The sequence below is a fragment of the Lichenostomus cassidix genome, chromosome 2 (assembly GCF_008360975.1).
Source record: "Lichenostomus cassidix isolate B80296 chromosome 2, HeHo_3.0, whole genome shotgun sequence".
NCBI lineage: Eukaryota > Metazoa > Chordata > Aves > Passeriformes > Meliphagidae > Lichenostomus > Lichenostomus cassidix.
This window is the reverse complement of record NC_139482.1, coordinates 47,261,103-47,283,477: the sequence shown is the minus strand read 5'-3', so window position 1 is coordinate 47,283,477 and position 22,375 is coordinate 47,261,103. Positions and strand designations below refer to the sequence as shown.

The window sequence follows — 22,375 nt, the reverse complement described above, 5'->3', positions numbered from 1 at the left end:
AACTATATTAATACGTATAATATCAGTATTCCTTGTATTTGCAGAAGTATTTTGACATGAAGATGCATTAGGATTTGGAGCAAGCTTTTAGAAGAAAGCCTTCGTTAGGGTCGCTTTTATTTGTGGGTTCATAAATAGCTATAATATGCAAAATGAATTAATTAGGGAACATGACAGGATCAGAGATGATTAAATTTCCTTCAGAGTCTTATTGTCATCTTGATATGAATACCTTGGTTACTTGGAATGCTAATGATGGCATTTTAAATCTAATGTAGTTCTTAAATTATTTGCAATATTAAAAAAAAAAGCAACCAAACAAACAACTACAAAAAAAAAAAGGGCAAAAAAAGCATCCCCTATCCCCCAAAATAAACTCCAGAACTTCCAGATAATTTCTTGCAGAAGAAAATATTCCTTGGGGAATTACAGTGGTTTTTTTGGAGACACTGTTTTTCTTGTTTGATCTTTGGTGTAGGTTATTAATTTTGTCATAAGTAATCAAAGCCATTGTGCGCACCCTTCTTTACTGAAGGCAAAGGCGGTTTGGTATTTTTTGGGTTTTACTCACAAAATGTCAAGAATGGTAAGAGGATGTTTTGGTGGAGGGAATCTCAAGAGTTGTGGCAAGAGCTCATTTCTTTAATGAAGAGGCTGCTAAATTCTGCGTCTAACCATCAGAAATCCCTAAATGGCTGATTAAACCAAATCCAGGTACTAGTTGAAGCTGATTTTTCTGCCTTTTTCCTCTGTACTGATGTAAATGTCTTCCATCTGAGTGGATGTTCACTCATTTGTGTGAGGTTCATGCAGGGTAGTAGGATAAACCACAGATTAAGGAACATCAGTTGCATTAATTAACTATGGTTGTACTGTTGGACACAGGTTTTCAATATCCTGAGCTTTGCAGTTCCAATCTGACAGAGGGGTTTTTTTATTCTGTCTTTTTATTAGGTAAGCTGTTGTGTGGCTAGCACAGGTTTTTCCCACGAGAATTCTTCTTGTGTTTTATAAATAAAGATAAAGTTTGGATGTTATTGGAACAGTGTCCCAGAACTTGGACAGTGCAGGCCTGGCCAATCAGGCCTGGGGGAAGGCTTCTGACTGACCAATCTGGGTGACTTTTGAGAACTCTATAAATGTGATGAAATCAAAACAGTAAAGGTCATTCCTTCTTGCCACTGAGAACTGGTGCCTTCATTACTCTGCTAGCTGCTCAACAGCGACACTGTTGTATTAAAATCTCTGGGGCTATCCATGCTGTCTGATTGTACAATTTTACTTGTTAATGGCTTACTAGTAGAGTACCTTGCAGGCAGCTTGACATGCCCTGAAAGGTAATATGCCGCTTCCTTTCAGGATATCTGCGCTGATGTTTGTATTGAGTAGTTACCTCATGGAAGGACTTCACTGAATTCATTGTGGCTGCTGCCTGTTTAGTGCCCTGACTGTGTATAGAAATGAAGCTAATCTCTAAAAGCCTGGGTTTAACATTAAAAATTTCTGTGCATCTAGTCACATTATCCATAATGAGTTTAAACCCATTTTGAATTTACTGGAGTTCATGCAAAGATGTGTTGAATTTCAAATTTACAGGTGGAGGAGTGGCCTGGAAAACCTAAACAAGTTGAGCTGCACACTTTCCAATTTGGTTGCTCATAGATAAAGAAAAGGAGATGCATCTTCAGGTTTCAAGAAAGAACTGAAGGCATTAACTGTTAGAAAGTTGCTGCTCAAGATATATAATCTCTTCAGGTTCATTTTTAAAAAATATATTTGCATCCTTGTAAGAGAAGGAATAAACAATGCTCTAACTTCCCACCAATTTGCTTGATGCATAGGTACCAAAATATGACACCTCTATGTGGCCTTCAATTAGAAAGATTTCATAAGTGCTGAGGAAAAAGTTCACTTCTTTCTTCTGTTTGATGTAAATCTCTGAATTTATGAGAGAACATTAATCTGGATGGACTGATTTTTTTTAAGCATTGCATGCAGTGTTCTCCTGGGGATTACTTCTCTTACAACTGCTTTCTTCCAGTTGACTATTCTTGTTATCCATGCTAAATTGTTTTAGAGACTATCTATAGCACAGCCTCTCTTGCTCTTCTGCTACCTCTTAGTCCATAATTGGCTTCATTTTCCTGCCTTTCTGAAAGCTTCCTGCTGCTTTATTCCCTCGGTCATTGCCCTGCTGCATTACTGGTAAATGTTGTCATGACTCCTGTCTCTTGCAGCTTTGGAGATATGTTGTCCTTTACACTGACTGCATTTGTTGAGCTGATGGATCATGGGATTGTATCGTGGGATACATTCTCTGTGGCATTCATTAAAAAGGTAAATTTGTAATCAATGCTCTCTGTTCTATATCAGTTTAAATATTTGAGGTGAGTTGTGATTTGGGTTTGGTTTTTTTTTTTTTTTTCCCTTTCTTTTCCCTCAGGTACATTATTTAGGTCGTTGGTCAAAAAATGTACATGAAAATGGGATTAAAGAGGTCTTTCAAACTATAAATGTTTGTAGCTGCAGAATCTGGCTCATCTTCAGTGGAAATCAATTGGAGTGAATTGGGATCAACACAGTATTATGCTTGTTACATGAGAAATTATTTGCTCAATTATATTGTGACCTCAATTATATTATGCAGATAAAATACAGTTAAAGCAAAAATTAGTATTTTGACTTAATGTAAACTAAAATGAGTAATGACATATTTCTAGGAAAAAAACCCAGCACTGAAACATTTCCTCTGATGTATTGGAAGAAGAGAAATTATTTAGTTTACATTCTGAAATTAGGATGCTATCTACTGAGTTAATCAAGACCCCTGAGTTAATCTTTGCCCTCCTGAATCTTGCAGTTGAGGTATGTGGCTTTGAAACAGACCTTTCCAGGATTTGCAACATATCCTTCTTTTCTTACGTGAAGGAGGTGCACAAAGCAACAGAAATGGGGTAGTACTCTTTAGTTACAGAGATTTAACAACTTTCAGATAAAATGGTTTTTTTACTGATTTAACAGTTTTCATTTACTGGGGAAGAAAAACCCCAAAACCACATCATTCTTCTTTACAAAGAATTTTCAAACCAGATTGAATTTACCATAAGTTAAAGTGTATTTGTACAGGTTCAAAAGGTATAGGTCACTTCACTAAAATAATATCAGAAGCAATAATAGAATGACTATAACCTGTGGCAAAGATACCTTCATTTTAGTAGCGTGTGTCAGAGCAAGGAATTTAAATTTAGTTAGAAAACTGCTACCATTGAAGGAAAGTAGAAATTTACTTTTGTTTCCAAAAGTGAAAGAATAATCAACTGTGAGAAAAAAGCGTTAGATACCAAGCTTCAGTTTTGGTCATTAAAAATGCTGGATAAATTTTTAATAAGAAGTAAAAAAACAGTGTAACTGCTCTGGTTTTTGGTCTGGTTTTTGAGTTTTTTTCCAACCTTGCAGTCTATATAAGTCTATATAAGTTATTATGGCCATTATTGTTATCTTTTCGTGGCAAAGAGAATTCTACAATTGTTTTTAACTGGCTTCAAGAGATGCAAAGTCAAGTCAAGAATGCCTTACTTGCTAGGGGAGCCTACTATGGAGCCTATGAAGAAACTTGTTAAAGTTAGTTTAAAGCATCTTCTTTTTTAGTTGCTCAGAATGAATGTCTTTGTCCAATTTTATCAACATGTTTTGCCCCGTGGATTGTATTGTAACATCAGAAGAAAGCTGTGTGCTCCTCCTGTTAATGGCTCATCTCTTCTGTCTGGCACTTCCATAGGTTTCCCTGGATAATGACTCAATTAAAAAAAAAAACAACCAAAAACCAACAAACAAAAAAAAACCCCAAAACCAAAAGAGACAAACAAATGCATTCTCACAAAGAACTTATAAAACCAAAACTGGCAAGTAAAACCAAAAGTGAAACTGTCTGGCAAGAAAGGGACCAAGGAGAATAATAGGACAGCTAGAAGAGAAACAGAATGACAGAGGAGGACAGAGACTGAGGAAAGAGGCACAGCAGTGTCCTGACCTGCATGCAGCTGGGAGCCAGAAAGGCAGAGCCCTCAGTGGTGCAGTGTGGACAAAGGGCAAACCTAACAGAGCACCTTTGCAATATGTCTCATCTCTGTGGCAGCAATCTACAACTTCATCCTCACTTGCTTTTCTGACCTTGGCTTTTGACAGGACTCTTGAGATTCTTGATGGGCTCGTTCAAGTGGCTCACAGGATGGATAAGGGAGCTGATAAGTTTCTGCTGAGGGGGAACTTGCAATTAAGTGTTTCTGCCTTTTGAAAATGTCTTTCATGTTAAATGAAAGCTAAACTGCAATGGGGTTGAATTAGTCTGAACATTTCTCTTGAGTAGTTTTTTAACTTAAAAATGTAGAAGCTGGAGGAGACCTCAAGGGGAACCCTGACTGCTTCTAATGAATAACTGCTTGGTGTTAGATGCAGACTCTCTGCCATCCTTTGGGTACATAAAGACTGCTATTCCAACTGCTGCAAGTAAGATTGATGCTTTCAAGGAGAACTTTGTTCCTTATTTTCAGGGAAAATAGCATCTTTTAAAAAATTTCCTTGTGATATGCAAAATCCTCTCAAGACCTTTTTCTTGCTTATGACAATATAAAGTTAATATCCAGATACCATAGTTGCCTAAAGGACTTGGATTCCAATTTCTTAGAAAAAGTTGTAATGATTGTTTATCAAAATTGTCCTGGTTCTGTCCAGGACAGGATTAATTTTTGCAATATCCAGGGTGGGCATGGCTAGGACCCAGAGGTTATTCCATGCTACCTCACATCATATCTGGGGACATTTCCCTTCTGCGTCAGGGTAGCGTGGCAGTGGTTTGTGTATTCCTGGTTTCCACGTGGTGACCATTCACATGTGAATTGTTCACCTCTCTTGTACCCTCTGCTATTGTTATTGTTGCTGCTAGTGTTATTTTTCTTATTTTCCAGTAAATTGTTCTTATCTCAACCCATGATGATTACCTTTAGTGCCTCTAATTCTCCTCTCCAACCCACCATATGGAGTAGGGGGGAGTGAGCAAGTGACACATAATTTGGGGTGTTTCAGTGGGAACACTAAACTGGGAAATACCATTCCTAAAACATGACAAAAATGCACTACACAAATTTTGTACTTCCATATTTAGTTCCTACAAGAGGAAAAATAATTTTTAGTATTGGTTGAGAAAAAAAACTTTTAAAATTATTTATATAATTGCTGTTTCATAAGTGTGGGATGCAGAGCCTTAATGTTGACAAATTTTTTACTCTACTTTCTAAAATGTATTGTGCAGGAAAGCAGGGTGGCAGCCAGGAAAGTATTTCTGTGTGTCATGACTGTCAGGTTTTTCGTTTTCTGAAGTCAAGTGCAGCTGTAGTTTCTTACTTTAAAATTATATGCACCCTTTAAAATTTTGCTATGCATTAAAACTTAACAGAGAACATGACTTGGACAGACTTTTCTTTAAATTTCTGACAACAGAATAGGGCAGGTAAATAACTAATGAACATACATAATGAAAATCAGATCTGTTTTTTCCACTGTTCTTTCCCTACATGTTTTGGGTTTTTTTTTTTTTCTGGTGCAGTTTTTTAAAATAATTGTTATTATTACTATATAATAACAAATTATTTTGTTGGTTTTTTTAAGTTTTGAATTCTCTCTTGTGCCTTAAGTTATGCTGAACCAGGGAGAGAACTCAGATGATATAGTTAATTTGCTACAGGTTTTCCATCTAGCCTCGGTTTACATGTTTAGCTCCTATTTCAAAAGAGCATTGGAGCTGAATGTGTAAATTCATGATCTGATTCCTAATTTCCCTTGAAATTGATAGGAAGTTAAGCACCCAGACTCTTCTTTTGTATGTGGTTATATATGTCCCAATAGGACTATAAAGATTTTAAGTTTACAGGTATTTTTCTGAAGAAATTTTTTATCCTTAATGAGACACACCCATGTGACAGGTTTTCATGTGGAAGTGCAAAGCAATCAAGTTGCTTCCTTTTGGAAAAGATGTAGTATTTCACTGAGATTGCATTATTTTAATTGTCAGAATTTTTGATAAATGAAAGCAGGATTATTTCTGGGTGTAGAAAGCCCTCTTTGTGTGTGGTTCTTAATAAGCATAAAAAAAGCAAATAACACGAATTTCAATTCCTATTGATTTCTGTCTCTTCTCAAGAAGGACTTTTTTTTTTTTCTTTTCCCCCCACATCCAGAACTATAAGTGTGGGAATAGAATTTCTTTTTAATGAAATTTTGCTCTCTCTGGAATTTGCATGACTTATTTTTCAAGGTAGACAAGTCTATTATTTCTGGCCAGACTTTATGCTTCATCAAGGTGGTTATGAATACACATAGCTTGACTTGCATGTTACACAGCAGATGTTCTGCATCTATGTTCAGTGTGATATGTCTTTTTAAACGCACAGGACAGCTTTATTCCTTGTGTTTGTGTTTATGATTAAAAGATGTTATGGTCCAAGGTCAGGAGAATCAATAAGGTTAAGGCAGCCCTTCCTAGATTGAAGCTGCAGTTATCTATACTGTTACATTTCCGCAGGTCCCTGATATTAATATGTTACATCCCAGTGAAGCATTAACTGCCACTTGAAGGAGCTGCTACACCAAGAATAATTCATAGAGGTCAGGGCTCCTAAAGAGGTGACAGAAATCTGACAATTTGGGACACAGTCTGGACATATTGTTTTCCTGCTGCATAGTCGATCCACAGATGCCTGAAAACTGAGGCATCCCAGGGGCACTGGATTTAGTGTGTGAGCAGTGCAGAGTTGCTCTGTGCATATGCTGTCCCTATCATGGGCCCTGTGGAGACCTGGCAGCTCTGGCTCCAATGTATCAAAACATATCTGGAATACCATTAAGAGAGGTGGGGTAGTACAGTGCTCCTGAGATGCAGCTTGTTGCTCTAAACAGCACATTATGCTTCCTATACTATTGTAAATATTATTTCGGCTCAGGACTTGCAGGGAGCAGATACTTTTTCTGTTCTGGAAGTCCAGAATAGAAAAAGGCTAATTGAGTTGCTTCTGTCCTCCTGTTTTATATGCATTCATGGCTTGGTTCTTTACAGAAAATAAAGTTAATGTATATTCTCTGAATTGAGTTTCATTCAGTGTGGGATGTTCCTGTTGTGGTAATGCCAACCAAGTAGCAGAGCAAACAGCAGTGCTGTAATAGATTAGGAAAGGAAAAATCTGTCTGTCTTTCCTTCTTGTCTCCAGCCAAAGTTGGGTGTTTTGCTCCTTTAGTACTACTTAAAATGTCACAAGTGCAAAACAGTACTGTTGTCCATGTGTCAACATCATCTGGACAGCTTTTCCAAGCATAGGGCCTGCCTTTCTTCCTTCTAAAGGAAAACAATGCTTAGGTCTAAGCAAGTGTCCAGGATTGAAAATAGTATAACCTCATTAGGGACTTGCAGCTGAAGAGTGTATGAAGAGGCATGTGGACTTAAAGATTTCTGGAAGGAACATATCAAACTTGAGTTAGAGCCACTGTTGGCTGTTACTTGGCTGCAAAGAGCAAGTAACTGTGGTCACACAGCTCTTCTGTCTGTGCTTTCTCGGGTGCCTTTCATTTTGACTGTGCTGGTATTGGTGCATTTGAAGAAAATCCATGCAGTTCTTGCTTTCTGCATTAGCAGAAGGTAGGTTTCTTCCCAGGAAGCTGGGTACGAGGGCCAGGCAGCATGCAGGAGAACACATTTTGCCACATCTCGCTGCACAGCTGAGTTGACTCTGCAGATGACTGTGCAGCTTGTCATTGTCACGCTGCAAAATAGCAGAGGTAAACTTGGTTTTAATTAATGTGCCATTTGCTTGTGGCAGCTTGCAGTAAAAGTGAAGGTTATTAATGCAAAGCTGGACTCTAGACACAGTTATGGAACCGGTTGTCCTGATCATCAAAGGTGTTTTAATTGGTAACCTGGAAAGAGCTTTCATCATTATTGGTAACAGCAAGCAGCAAAAAAGGCATGTTTTTCTAGAATGTATTTTGCCAGAAAGATAGATTCTAAGTTTCTCTTTTGAAACATTTGCCTTAAGCCTAGATATTTGTTGGAGAAAACTGGCTGCACAAATTTCTGCTGGAGAGAATGAGAAGTAGTTTCCTTGCTCTTTTCAAAGTTTTCCACGCAAAAAATATGATTGTTCAATTTTTAAATGTTGATTTATCATGTTCATTATGTAATGATGAAGCATGCATTTCAGTCATATGAATATTGATATAAACCTCTGGTGACTTGTGCCAACTGAAAAACCTGTGCCACCGTGTCTTTTGATGGTATATGCAGTGCCTGGTTGATTTTCCTGATATTATATATAGATCAGGTATTCCCTGATAACTTGTATGTGGACAAGACTACCTTTTTTTCTAATGCCTTTCTGAGCCACATCCACAGTTTTCTTTCTTACTTTTCCCTTTTTTCATGACAAGATGCAAATTCTCTGAATGATTGTATTTGTAGATAGCAAGCTACGTGAACAAATTTGCCTCGGACATCTCTATCTTGCAACGGTCACTGGCAATCCTGGAATCAATGGTGCTCAATAGCCACGACCTCTACCAGAAAGTAGCACAAGAGATCACAATTGGGCAGCTAATCCCACATCTGCAGGGGTGAGTGTTTTTGACTACAACTTGATGTGGTGGATTTTTTTTTCTTCTGAAAATAGTACAACATTTGGAAAAAAAAAACAGTGGTGTAAAGACAAGCAACCTCCTTAATGATTCCTGCATCCACTACAAGTGACTGGATAACTGCTAACAATCTTTCTGGAATTGACTGGTCATTAGAGGTTTCTTGGTTTGGTTTTGTTTTGTTTTGTTTTGGGGTTGTTTTTTGTTTTCTTTTTCTATAAACTACCTGTATAGTTGGAAGTGGGGAATGAAGAGGAAAGCCCCCTGTAGTAATGAAATGCTTAATGCCATTAGCATATAGTTGGGGTTGGTTTGCTTGGCAGACTCTGGGAAGTGCGTAAGACAAAAAATCGCTCAACTTTTGCTGAATGTATACTTGAAAAGGGAAGGGCTTTTTCTTAAATAGTAATGTAAAGTGCTTAAATGGATGGAAACTGCCTCTTGTAGCACAGAGTAATGTACTGTGAACAGCTATCTTGTCTCCTACCTGGGACATTTGCAATGCACCTGAAAAGCTTTAATACCGGCTGGTTCATCTCCAGAAACCTTTAGGGAAGATTCCTCTTCCTGTCTCAAGTTGTTCATCTGCCAGAAATTGATCATCAGACCCTCAGTGGAGGGTCAATGGCAGTTCAAGGGGCAGTTCATTCTACCTTTTTTGAATACTGAATCTCCCTTTGGGACATCATCTCTCTCTCAGTAATATAGACAGCCCTGGTTGTCATGACCAGCCTTGGCTACTTAACTTACATGGTTAGCACGAAGTGAAAACAGCTGGTCCACTTCTACCTGCAGGAATGCAGCTAGAAGATCAGTTTCTACAGCTCATGTGAGTTTATGTTTTCCTCTCATGTTTACAACATTGTTCCAAACAGGACAGACCAAGAAATCCAGACGTATACCATTGCTGTAATAAATGCACTCTTCCTTAAAGCACCAGATGACAAGAGGCAGGTAAGTTGTTGGGTTTTGTTTACCCATGCATCTGTAGCTAAAAATGTTTCATATTCATACCTGCAGTTGTCCCAGTCACACTTTTCCTGCAGTTAATTCAAACTGAAGCTTGTTCTGTTGTTTCATGCTGGGATGTAATTCATTTTAACAGAGCTACCTCCATCTTGCACCAGTATTAGGAGGGATTAAACATTCTTCCATGCTTTTGTAGCTCCCTATGACCTCATATGAACCATACTGACTGTGGCTGACTGTTATATTTATTGTACTCAACTCTTTGCCAGCTCATCTTGTAAAACCAGGCTATTTTTTGTAGAATGTTTTCCCCTCAGATTTTTTATTAAAAAGTGTGCTCCTTCTGAAAACAAAAATATCTTGCCATGTAAGCAATATAGACTTTTATAGTGTGCTATTTTAAGTTAACTTTAGTGCCAGATATCAGGAAATATTTCAAGATTGCTACTTGATGTTAAACGGGGATGGAATGTGAAATGTTATGAAATAGCAAAGTTTTTTCCATGTTTATGAAGTTGTTAGCCTGTGTAAAAACAGATTTAGTCATTTATTTATTTAACATTTCTGCCACCAGGAACAGCAATGATAATTCCTGTGGTGACATACTGTTACTGTCCAGAACAAGTTCACTGAGAGCTGCTGATCAGTTCTGACAAGGACTTTCCTTAGATTTATTTATATTTTTAAATGCTGGATACTGCTTAAACAAACATCAAGTCTTAATGAGGGTTTTCGGGAGGGTTGCTTGGTTTTTTGGGGTTTTTTTTTTGTGCTTAAAAAATATTTTTAACATTGCAAAGAGTGAAAAGAAAAACCATGGTTTAATTAGGAAAAAAAAGGCTCTTCCACCCCTCACCTGGCTCTTTTTTCCTTCTTCCTCCAATAAAGTCTTCTGTAATTAAGGCAAGAAGGCACCTAACAAACAAAAATTAGAGTAAATACTTTTCTTTCAGTTTTGGCATAAATCTATAATAGATCCTTGTAAGAAACACAAATATTTTGCTTTTTACATTAGCGAATAGTTACTGCTCTATTTCTGTGAAAACTATGCCTTAGTCACATTTGAAGTTGAGGAAAAGTGTCAGATGTAGATAAGACTAATATTAACCAGTGGGCATGTGTTCCTTGAATGACAGAACAGACAGAATATTATTGCCAGCAAGAAAAACTGCATCTTGCCACCTAGTGCGTCTGGCAGTTCGCCAGGCAGACTTCACCTGTAGTACCTGCTGCTGTGGCATAAAATTGTTAGTCATGGAGTTTATGATCATCAGGAGATAATGATCTGGTTTGGCTTGAAGGCTAATAGCTCTGACACTTGCAGAAAATTTTCCTCAGCCTTTAATAACCTAGAATATGCAGTCAGAATCTGTTCAGTTTCTCTTTATATCTGTCTTGTGGTTAATTAGTAAACCATACAATAAAGAAGGTAGGTGTCCATTGCCTTCAAAATAGCATTAGCAGATGGCACTTGCTGAACTCTGTCTTTCTAAGACAATGAACTGAGGTGATGCAGTCTCCTGCAATTATCTGGTGATAGGCACTCAAAACTTTATGTTCAGTACTCACTAACTAATAGGGTTAGAAGTGAGAAGCTGCACCAAAACTCATATGACTTCAGGAGCTTTGGCACCCTCTCTGCTGCTGACTTACAAGCATGATGTGGATGACTGCACTGCAATTAAGGAAGGGATTTAATTTGGCACTGCTGTCTGAATTCTTTCCCCTCATTTTTTCCCCCTCTCTCTCTGTTTCTGTAATAAAAACCCAAGAAGTCCAAGATTTTTCTTTTTTAATGAGGACTCCATGGTTTCTTTGCTTTTTCTGCCCCTGTCAAGATCCAAATAATCTAGAGAAACCTGGGTTATTAATAAAAAAAAAGAAAATAAAAAGTTTAGTGGGAAAGAGCTGAGAGTTTGAGCATTGAAATTATACTATGAATGTTTGAAACACTTCTTTGGCATTTGTCTGCATTTTTTGAAGTGATGTTGCTGTGGCAAATTTGGTCAGATAATTCTTGCTTTCATCAGCTAGTATGGTACTTGTACTAGAAGAGGCATCTTATTAACTCCTAATGGCTATGAAACCTTTTTGGAAACAAAGCTGATTTTGATGCAATAATTGGTTTTTTGAATGCTTGTTGCTTCAATCAATTCTAGTGCAGTGACAAAACCCCCCAGTATCTCAATAACAGCTTTTTAAATGATAGCTATAGGAAAGAAGTGACAATTTGATAATCCTCTTAAAAAAGTAAATAGCAGAATTTCCATTTTGTTGTTTTTTTTTTCTTTTCACATTGAATGCAGAAACACTCTTTTCTATTCTGTACCTGTTCATCTTTTGGCAGTGGGTATATAATTGGACAAAAATCCAGCCAGTCTGTTCCAAGTAACATTGAAGTATATCATGTGCCTGGCACTCCCCCTGCAGCTCAGTTGCACGTTCTGGAAGAAATGGAACCATCTATATCCATTCATCATCCATTCCTTTTGTCCTTTGCTATTACATGCAATTGAAACCTGTGCATTTAGAAAGGGCTTAAATGCTGAAGTTGAGTTTCTCTTGTCTTTGGTCCCTTGTTCCTTCTTTATCACTCCCATGTTCTGTGGCATCATCCTTTATTTGGTACAAAGAACACAGTTCAACATCTCTGACTGCCTCCCATCTCACAATTAGAATTATTTTCTTATCCTAGCAAGTTCTCACCTAACACTTGCTTTATTTACACAGTTTCTGCAGATGTGTTTCAGCAATCCAATTATTTGTATTTTTAATGTAATAGTCTCAGTTTTTCTGTTTTCTAGCAGTTTTTTTTAATATATAAAAGTAACTAGTATGTATTTTAGGTTAGTCTTAAGCTCTCACAAATTTCAGCAGAAATGCACAGCATTAGCAGGCAAATTTCCTCATACACACACACGTGAGCTTTTTTCTGTATTGATGGAAAAGCTCATGGAACTTAAAAATGGAATGTGCTCTTGTGTTTATGGTTAAGATTAGACTCTTATGCTTGATAAGTGTAAAATATTCTCCCCTGTGCATTGCAGGACAGTTTGCAGCATGGACAGTTTGCAGCATGGACAGTTTGCAGCATGGACAGTTTGCAGCATGGAGCATTAACATGCTTAAGCATTAAAGTAAAAGCTTATTCACCTCAACACTGATTTCAGACAGGTCTACAAAGACAAATTAATTTAAAGCAAAAGAGTGGACCAATAGCAACATTGCTACTAAACTCCTGGGGAGAATTATAATTTATTATAATAAAACAGTACTGTGTTGTAGGCTGATTTATTGAATGAAAGTTAGAGCACTTGACTTTAAAACAGCTGAAATATTAAAGTAAATAAGCATTTTATTTGACACCTTGTTCTAAAGTCCTGGCTGGCTTCTGATGCATGGTTCCTTCTGTATTGTTTGGGGGGGGAAGGTTGTGCTTGAACAAATGTCTAAATACTCTCTTGAACCCACAGAGGTCTCTTCTGAAGTCTTTCACTGCTGATTTTGGATCACTAAAGCCCTCCATTTGTGACTTATTTTTAGCTTTCTTTGTCTCTCTTCTCATAACCGAGTAATCTGACTTTGTGATCCCCCAAATAATTCATACAGTCATATTGCTGATATGCTGCATCCTTTCATTTATAAGTAACAGTGCAGAAATGTAAGACCTTCTAAGTCAGTGTATTTCTCTAGGAATGACACTAAAATACCTGCTTCTGGCTATTTTTTAAATTTTTTTCTCCTTTTCTTTATTTTTCTTTTTTTTTTACTAAATCAGGAAATGGCAAACATTTTGGCACAAAAGCAGCTTCGTTCCATCATCTTAACTGTAAGTATATGGTTTTCAAAGTTACTGTTGAATAGAAGAAAGAAAAGGTCACTCCATTTTTGGAGTTCATAGGTTTTATCTTAATATATTGCCTTTGTATTTTGATATGTTTTGGAGCCTTGTAAAATAGAAGATAAAGTTTGAATGGTAGTTGAATGGGTTCAAAACTGCTTTTCTGAAGGGCTATTTTCCCAATCAAATAAATTGTGGTTTCTTCATGAAAATATAATATTGAATACCTCCATGTTTTTTGGTTCTGTTGATTATTCTGTCTTGATTGACACCATTTGTCATGACTTGCACAAAAGAAGCATGTAGGAAAGCTAATGAAATAGTTAATTAATATAATATAGAAGACCTGTATCTGCTAAAATGGAAAATCAGGGATTTTGCCTCTGACCTCAGATTGGATTGCATCTTCAAGGGAGCAAGGGAAAGTGCTTTTTCTCTGTAATTGGTGTAAAACAAACCAAACAACAAACAACCCCTTGCGCTTTCTCATTTACTATCATAATTTTGGTGATGCATACAAAACACCCAGAATTTATTTCTGAAGGCAAGTCTTTGCACTCCCTGAGTTCATAAGACATTCAGAATAATCACATGGATAATATTCTCAGGTGTTTATTTACTGCCATAAAGTGCTCCAGTGCCTTTTAGCAGATCAAATCTTTTAGTCCCTGGAGCAGCACAACATCAGTTGATGCATCCCTCTCCTGCTTGATGACTCTTTTCTTATGTATTTGCTGTGTTTAGAGGCCTGGGTCTGTTTCCCATATAAAATGACTTGGTGTTTTTGGCACACCAGGGATTTTTAAATTGTCCATCAGTTTTGTGTTTACTTTCTGAAAGGGATATTTCTGCATGTATAGGGCATCGTATACTAATGTATTTCTAAGCAGTCTTCCTCATACAGAGTGGAGTTGTCTAGTAGAGGCAGGATTGTGGTTTGATGCTGACTCCTGGTTCGATGTTAAATCACTGTATTCTCTGGCTGTGTTTGCAGCCTGAATACTTTTCTGCTCAGACAGCTACTCTCTTAAATATTTTCTTAGTATAATCTCTTTTAAAAAACCCACAGAGCTCTAATGCTCTTGGGATGGAATTAATTTTTCTTTGAAGTGACTTCTCAGCACTGGTTTTTTTTTAATGCCACTTCTCAGTGTATGCACAGACCCTCTCTAATGTAAAGTCCTGTCCCTTAAATTTACTTATACAGTATTTGAATCAGTAGTGTTAGTCCTGGTTTGATTTTCTGTGGGGTTTTTTTGTGTGTTTGTGTTTGGTGCTTTTTGGTTGTTTTGGGTTTTTTTTCATTGTCAGAGTATACATACACTATTGCATAGCAAGCACATACTTATAAAATGGAAACACCTGACTGCACCCACTGTAATTTTCTGATTCACCAAAGTCTGTCTCTCTTTCTTTGCAGCATGTTATCAGGGCACAGAGGGCCATCAATAATGAAATGGCACACCAACTATATGTTTTGCAAGTACTTACCTTTAATCTTCTGGAAGATAGAATGATGACAAAAATGGATCCACAAGATCAGGTAAGCATCTGGCAGGATCTGGTCTTAGCAGGAAGATGACAAGTCCTCATTGGTGTACCTAAAGCTCTTCATGGAGGAAAAAAACCACTTGCTAGGAACATTTACATAAGTAATTAATTTTCTCTCTCTGTGCAGTTATGTTTTTTGGTTGTAAGAAGATGCTTAAGAAGTAAGAAGTAAGGCTATTTCTCTCCTTGTGCAAAAGTAAAAAAAATGGCCAGGCAGTTCTCCATAGCATGTCATTTAATGAACTGAATTTCCTGTCCTCCTGAGCAGAAACTCTGAGCAGCAGTCCTGCGCTTGTTTCTTGTGTATGGCTCCTAAACATACTTCTGTAGAGCTAAATTGAATGTTTACATGAAAACTATCTGGTATGCCAGAGTTGAAGTGAATCTGTGTAATAACAAACCCTAGTTTTGTTACTGGGAACCTATAAAGTAATTCTTCATTTGCTCACTGTGTCCGAAGATCAGCTTTAATACTGTTCATTCTGCAAAAAGAGACACACCCCTAAGAGATTCAAGAAAGTTTAATATAGGGTCAGTGAGCCATAGGGATTATGTGCTTTGTTTCTCTATTTTTGTGGCCTTTTTTAGGCCCTGTACAAGGAGGAACTTGATTTCAGTTTTAAGAAGAAGTTAAGACTCGCTGATACTTTGGGGAAGAGAAGGTGGGAGAGCAAGATAGTTGTAAACATTAGTAACATCATGCTATAGGATTTTATCCTTCCTGAGTCTGAGATGGGAAAGTCTGACTCTTGGGAATGTACATGCAGTCAATTAGTGCATATCTCCATAGAGAGTGACTAACACAGTGTTGTTAGTATTGATGGTAAGGTGCTTATCACTGTCTAGAGACATTTCCAGCTGCAGTAATTCCTCTCTTTCCTATTTCTGCAACAGCAAAAAACGGGCAGTTACCAAAATGAATGCAGAGTGCTGAGTCATTTTGGTTTCATCCAGCAAGGTGCTTAAGTACCAGCTTGATTTCCAGCTTAATTTGAAATGTGTGTGATCTTTTGGCTTCTGCTGTGTAGTCAGAAGCCTTACTAACATGGGTCCTGCTTCTGGAAGGCAACACTTAAGCAGCTACATGTGAATCTCATAAATGTGAGAACTTCTGAAAGTGGGAACCTCGAGGTCATTTTTGCTGATTGTCTCTCCAAATATGAAGTAGGGAATTTAGAAACAAAAAGTTTGGACAGCAGGGGGGAATACTGTGTTTTGAAACACCTTTTGTGGTATTGTTTATTAAAGTAAGAGATAAGTTATTTAACTATTTTTTTAAACATTATTTTAACACAGGCTCAGCGGGATATCATATTTGAACTCCGAAGAATTGCATTTGATGCTGAATCTGAACCTAACAACAGCAGTGGCAGTATGGAGAAACGCAAATCTATGTACACTCGAGACTACAAAAAACTTGGATTTATTGTGAGTATTTTTGTGTGATGGTCCACTGAAAGTGGATGAATACATCCATTATAGTACATCTTTTCATCAGTCACTTCTCTTACTTGGTCTTCTGTCTATTTCCTAACAGGGAACAACTTTCCTCCCCTTCCCCAGAAATCCTGCTAACTCTAAGTTACAGCTATAGCAGAAGCCATGATGCTGCAGTGAATGCTATAAACTCTTTACAAGGGATAGGCAAGGAAGGAGAAGCAGAAGAGTAGCCCTGTATGTTAAGGAGTGTTTTGACTGCCCAGAGCTTAGGGATGGTGATTGAGTGTAATAGGTAAGGACCAGGAGGAAGTTCATTGAGGCAGATGTTGTGGTTGGAGTCTGTTATAGGACACCCAAGCAGGATGAGGAAGGATGCAAAATATTCCATAAGCATCTGGGAGAAGTGTCAAGATCTCTAACCCTTGTTCTCACAGGGCACTTTGAACTTACCAGATGTCAACTGGAAATATGATACAGCAGAGAGAAAACAGTCTAGGAGATTCCTGGAATGTGTGGAAGATAATTGAGGCCAACAGTATGAGGTTAAATAAGGCAAAGTGCTAGGTCCTGCAACGCTATGCAATGCTCGAGGCTTGGGGAAGTGTATCTGGAAAGCTTCTCACAGGAAAAGAACCTGGGAGTGTTGGTCAACAGCTGGCTGAAGGTGAGTCAGCGTGTGTCCAGGTGGCCAAGAAAGCCAATGGCATCCTGGCCTATATCAGCAATAGTGTGGCTAGCAGGACGAGGGCAGTAATCATCCCTCTGTACTTGGCACTGGTGAGGTCACACCTCGAATTCTGTGTTCAGTAAGAAAGACATTGAGGTGCTGGAGCGTGTCCAGAGAAGGGCAGCAGAGCTGGTGAAGGGTCTGGAGCACAAGTCTGATGAGGAGCAGCTGAGGGAGCTGGGTTTCTTAAGCCTGGAGAAAAAGAGGCTCAGGGGAAACCTCACTGCTCTCTGGAACTACCTGGAGGAAGGTTGTAGCCATGTGGGAGTCAGTCTCTTCTCCCAAGTAACGTGTGAGAGGACAAGAGAGTTTTAGATTGGATATTACATAAAATTTATTATTGGAAAGGGTCATGAAGCATTGGAACAGTCTGCCCAAGGAAGACTGTTCCAATGGTGGTGGCACGGAACTGGTTGACTCGTGAACCCTGGAGGTGTTTAAAAAACATGTAGCTGTGGCATTTTGGGATATGCATTAGTGGTGTTCATGGCACTGTTTGACTCAATGATCTTAGAGGTCTTTTCTTAAACCTAAACAACTCTAATATTCTCTCAGGAAGAAATAACCACCTGAAGTTTAAGCATGTAGTTTTGCACGACATGCCATCATTAGACTCTAACTTTTAATGATGTCTTGGATGAACAGATATTGCCTCACAGATCTATGACAGCCCTGTAAAATCACTGTAGGTTGTTAGCAATAATATGGACTGATGAGCACATAAATCTGAGGTACAGCTCTATGATATTCACTTATAGGACCTTGTGGTTTTTTTGCTTGAAGTCCTTTCATCTGTGAATATGTGATGCAGAATCTCTTCTACCCTAACTTAATCAGATGAATTGGAGATCTGATCTTGCCTGAAACTGCTGGGGAGCAGAGCATGATCTGGCTAAACTGTTGCACACATTTGTGCAGCAATTAATAATGAGTATTTTTCCCCCTCTGGAAACAGAATGTGCACATGTACAGTGCAATCAATATCTTGTTTTACTGTTTACTCTAGTTAGTATGCAGTTTTCTTTCTCCTTCGGTAAAATGGTATGCTTCATATCTCCTGTGATTCATTGCTGTCAGCAAATATACTCTAAACATTGTACAGTAGCCACAGTTAGAGACAGAGAGGTTTTCAACACTCTTGGTGTAAGCTGGAGCTTGCTGTGCAGTCTGAGTGCTCTGCCCAGCTCTGTGGCATAGAGCTCAATTCTCCCAAAACCACAAGGGAACTGGGCAGAGGCTTTCTGTGTTCTGATAGTTGTTTTCATTATTGATGAGTGAGGAAAAAATTACTGCTGGATCAGTGCTGTTGTATCTGTAAGGAGTTATTAAGTAAATAGACGGGAAGGGAGGAACTTGGTGTTTTGGGGTTGTAAGCATGGTAGCAAGACTAGTGCTTTGAAGAAGCTTTTGAAGCTCAGTGTGAGGTTTTATTTTTGTTGACTCATCCCTCAGTTTCATTGCTCCCATTTGGGCTGTTCATTGGGAAGCAATGCCCTACTGAAAACACTCTGGCAGCTGTCAAGGGTAACTGCAGCACTTTTTGATTATGATGGCCTTTCAAAAGGGGATGAGGAACAAAGTTTAGAAGGGAATGGGAACTGGGATTAAAGCAGCAAGGAAAATGTGGGGAAGCATAGTGGGAGATAAGAAGAAATATGTGAAAGTAAGTTGTAAAAGGAGCACCATAGCAAGAGCCTTAATGGGAGGCAAGCTATATTATTAGCAATAGGATGAGGCAATGTACAAAGAATAAAAATGTCAACAGTGAGGACAGTTATTCTACCTGGCACAGAAGTTTTATTTTGAGCCAAGAGTCAAGGTGATGCTGCATGTACAACTTTTTTTAACAGCTGAAGAGGAGTATTATCTTCCTCACAGGGCTGGGGAAGGAAGCAGAACCTCTTGTGAAATGAGTGGTTATTCCCAGTCTCGCACATGGGCACTGTTCTGACTCCTGACTGCCTTCACCCTATCTGTGTCTTTCCATTAAATTGTCTTCAGTGTTTTCATCAACTGGAGGCAGAGGGTTGCATAAGCAAACTGACAATGATCTGAACAACGCTGAGGTTTTTCTCCCCTCTGCTTTGGCTGTGTGGCACAAGAAATTCACCAAACAGGAGGATTACTTCAAATGCTATCTTCATTCCTCTGGTGCTAGTGGTCAGGAAGCCAATTTCTAGAGCTGATTAAACATTAATTTCAAGGGAGAGAGTAAAACCATGTCTAGGTATTAAGCTCTTCCTGGACTGCTTTCTCTCTTTCTCTATGGGAAATGCAAGAAATCTGTTTATTTTTGTCAGCCACATCAAAAAGCCTTGCCCCACTACAAATGTCAAAAAGAGACAAAGTCCAGACATGGTTACAATGGTTTACAATGTAATTTGTAAAACTGCATAGTTAGAACCCTACATTCAGCTAAAGCAACCACTCCAGATGAACCTCTCCAGATGGTTGTGATGACCAAGTAAAGAGATTTTCAGATGAGATAATCTTGAGATTCATTAAAATGCTGATCAATACAACACAAAATTACCCAATTAGGAGATCTGGGATACACTCCACCCTCTTGAATTATTTATTATTTTCTGAGTCAGTTGCAAGGTAAATAGCCTGAATATTCCTCCTTGCATTTGAGTAAACTTAATTCCCATAATCGAGGTAGAAAATACTTACAAAAAAACCTCATAATCCTGTATATTTCCATTATAGTTTTTTTTTTTAACAGCACTACTGTCATTGAGAAGTTGTAGTGAATGCATTTGTTTACAGGCAGCTCTGAAAAAATTCTAAGAAATTTAAGTTAACATGATGAAAAAAACAACTCACATAATATCATCCTACAACAGTTTTTTTCAAGTTTTCACTGTGTAGAGCTTCTGAGGGTTTTTGTTTGCTTGTTTGGTCTTGTTTTTATTTTCTTCAATTAAATATAAATTATTTGTATAAAAGCAAGTACAACAGAGAAAGTGAGTGATTTAATAATTTTGCTGTGCTGCAGTGGAATTTATTAGTATAGCAAAATAAAATGTGAGTTAATGAAGGAGATATGAAATCAGTAAGGAACTGCCTCATAAGTGACAATTAAAAGGGAAATTAGAATGGTGAGACGTTCTTTAAAAGGCAGGCATGTGCTTGACTTTCAAGATAATAGTGGTGGTGGCATGAGAAAGTGAACATAAACTGATGAAATCTTCTGATTAAATGACTATGGAAAGCAGTGATGGAAGAACTGCTATGTCATCCACAAATTAGATGACCTTTTAGATTACAGAAACAGAAATAATGTAATTTTATGCAGTCATACAAAGGGCAATGGTGTTCATTTAGGAGCCCTGGCAAGAATTTCATTTGGAGGCAAGTATCTTGTCTGTGGGAAAAGATAAGAGAGATTGTGTGATGTAGCCACAAAAGAAGTTCAACTTTCATCTAGCACATATCTGGAAAGATATTTTCAGAGCACGTAAAGTGTGGAGGCCATTTTCTGCATTTCTTAGACATCATCTAGAACACTGTATAATTTCAGAAATCTATGCAGCAACTTGTGGACTGACTGCATGCAAGATGTGTGTGCAGAGGGTGAGGCTCATGAAGTGATGAGGGAGGTGTCTTACAAGAGTTGACTTTAAAAGTTTGCCCTTTTAGCCAATCAGGCTGAATGCTGCAGAAATCTCAAGTGTGTGTGCCAATGCTGAGAGGGAGGAAGCCATGTGTAAGGTAAAATGTAGTGATAGCAATTTATTTATGGGAGAGATTTTTAATTCAAATCATGGGCACAAACTTCACTACAGCTTTAAAGATGGAGGTCAATCCTTTGTGAAAAGTTTTATACAATGTGTTTCACAATGGTGGGTCCAGGAAACAAATCACATGATAACTATATAAAAGAACAAAACCTTAACAGCCAAGGTTGCTTGGAGAAGTCTGAAGTGAGACATGAGTAACTGGATGAATTACTTAAATGGCTGCATAGTTAATCTGTTAGATATTGCAAAAACTTTCTGACATGAGGAGAAGCAGCACCAGAATAGATAATTTGGAGGATTTGTCCAAAAGGTTTTGGAAAGAAACTTCAAAAGCAGTTGAGCGTTAGCTAAAGCATGCCTTAGGCAAAATACAGACCTGAGGAGTTTCTGAGATTTCTTCCAGACTTGTATTTTTTTCTCTTCTTCACATCCCAGATGAGCAGCTACTTTGTTTTATCTTTTGATCATCTTCCTCAAAAATCCCTTATTGTACAGAACAATATCCAAGTAGCACTTTGAAGATAAGAACTAAAAACCTTCTCATAGGTTTTTCTGCAGTGCTTCTCATTGTCTCTGAATATTTCATTAGCTGACTGTCCACAGTAACCTCCTTCATATCACGATGCAGTCCTTTCTCGGTGCTGAAAGGATTATCAGAAAAATAATGTAATTAATAACTTGTAATCATTACCTGCAAGAAGGGCAAACTCAATTGACTCCAGCCTTTAATTGCTGTCCTCTTCAACCTACCGAGCAGAACTCTGGTGTGTGTAATTTCCTCATAATCACTTGGGAGCTTCTTTTCCCTCTCCCTCATTTTCATTACGTACTGGCTCTGTGTCCCACTCCTGCCCCAGAATTTGAGAGTGAAGGATTAAGTTTAAGCTTCGGAAAAACATGGGTGGAAGGTGTTGTTTTAATGTTTGTTTTTACTTTTCAAATCTATTTTAATTGGCAGTGAATTGAATTGACTTTACAGAGGTCAGGTCTGTTTTGCACATGATGGAATAGTCTCCCTGTCCTTATCTTGGCCAGCAAGCTTTTCCTTTCTTTTCCTGCCCTTGCTCTCTTGAGGAGGGGAGCTGACTAGCAGTTGGGTGGGTGCAGGGCTGCTGGCCAAGGATGACACACCACACCTTTCTGTATTTTGCTAACTCTGTTTCTGGGTTTACTCACTGAGCTGTGGTAGCTTGGAGGCTCCCTGTTTTCTGTATTCTGTTGAGTCTCTCTGCTGTGCTATCATGTTTTGCTTTCCAACTCCTTAGCTCCTCTGGCCCTTCTCCCTCAATTTCTTTCCTTAGTCTTTGGGTTTGATTTCCCACTCCCCTTGGGCTCTTTGCTCCATTTTGACATCCAGTTGGATCTGTCTCCTTCCAGCATGTCTGATCGCTCATCATCATTACCTCATTTATTCAATCTCCTTGAATT

At 38.2% G+C, this 22,375-nt stretch overlaps 1 protein-coding gene across 4 annotated transcripts in view; it reads left to right on the top strand.

The window, feature by feature from the left end:
• ELMO1 (engulfment and cell motility 1) overlaps positions 1-22,375 on the top strand; it is a 303,034-nt gene that overhangs the window by 105,815 nt on the left and 174,844 nt on the right. For all 4 annotated transcript variants that reach the window (XM_085051421.1, XM_085051418.1, XM_085051420.1 and 1 more), the window contains 6 exons: positions 2,238-2,337; positions 8,504-8,655; positions 9,552-9,630; positions 13,424-13,474; positions 14,907-15,029; positions 16,334-16,465. In XM_085051421.1, the coding sequence (XP_084907547.1) occupies positions 2,238-2,337; positions 8,504-8,655; positions 9,552-9,630; positions 13,424-13,474; positions 14,907-15,029; positions 16,334-16,465 (637 nt within the window). The remainder of the gene's footprint in view (positions 1-2,237; positions 2,338-8,503; positions 8,656-9,551; positions 9,631-13,423; positions 13,475-14,906; positions 15,030-16,333; positions 16,466-22,375) is intronic.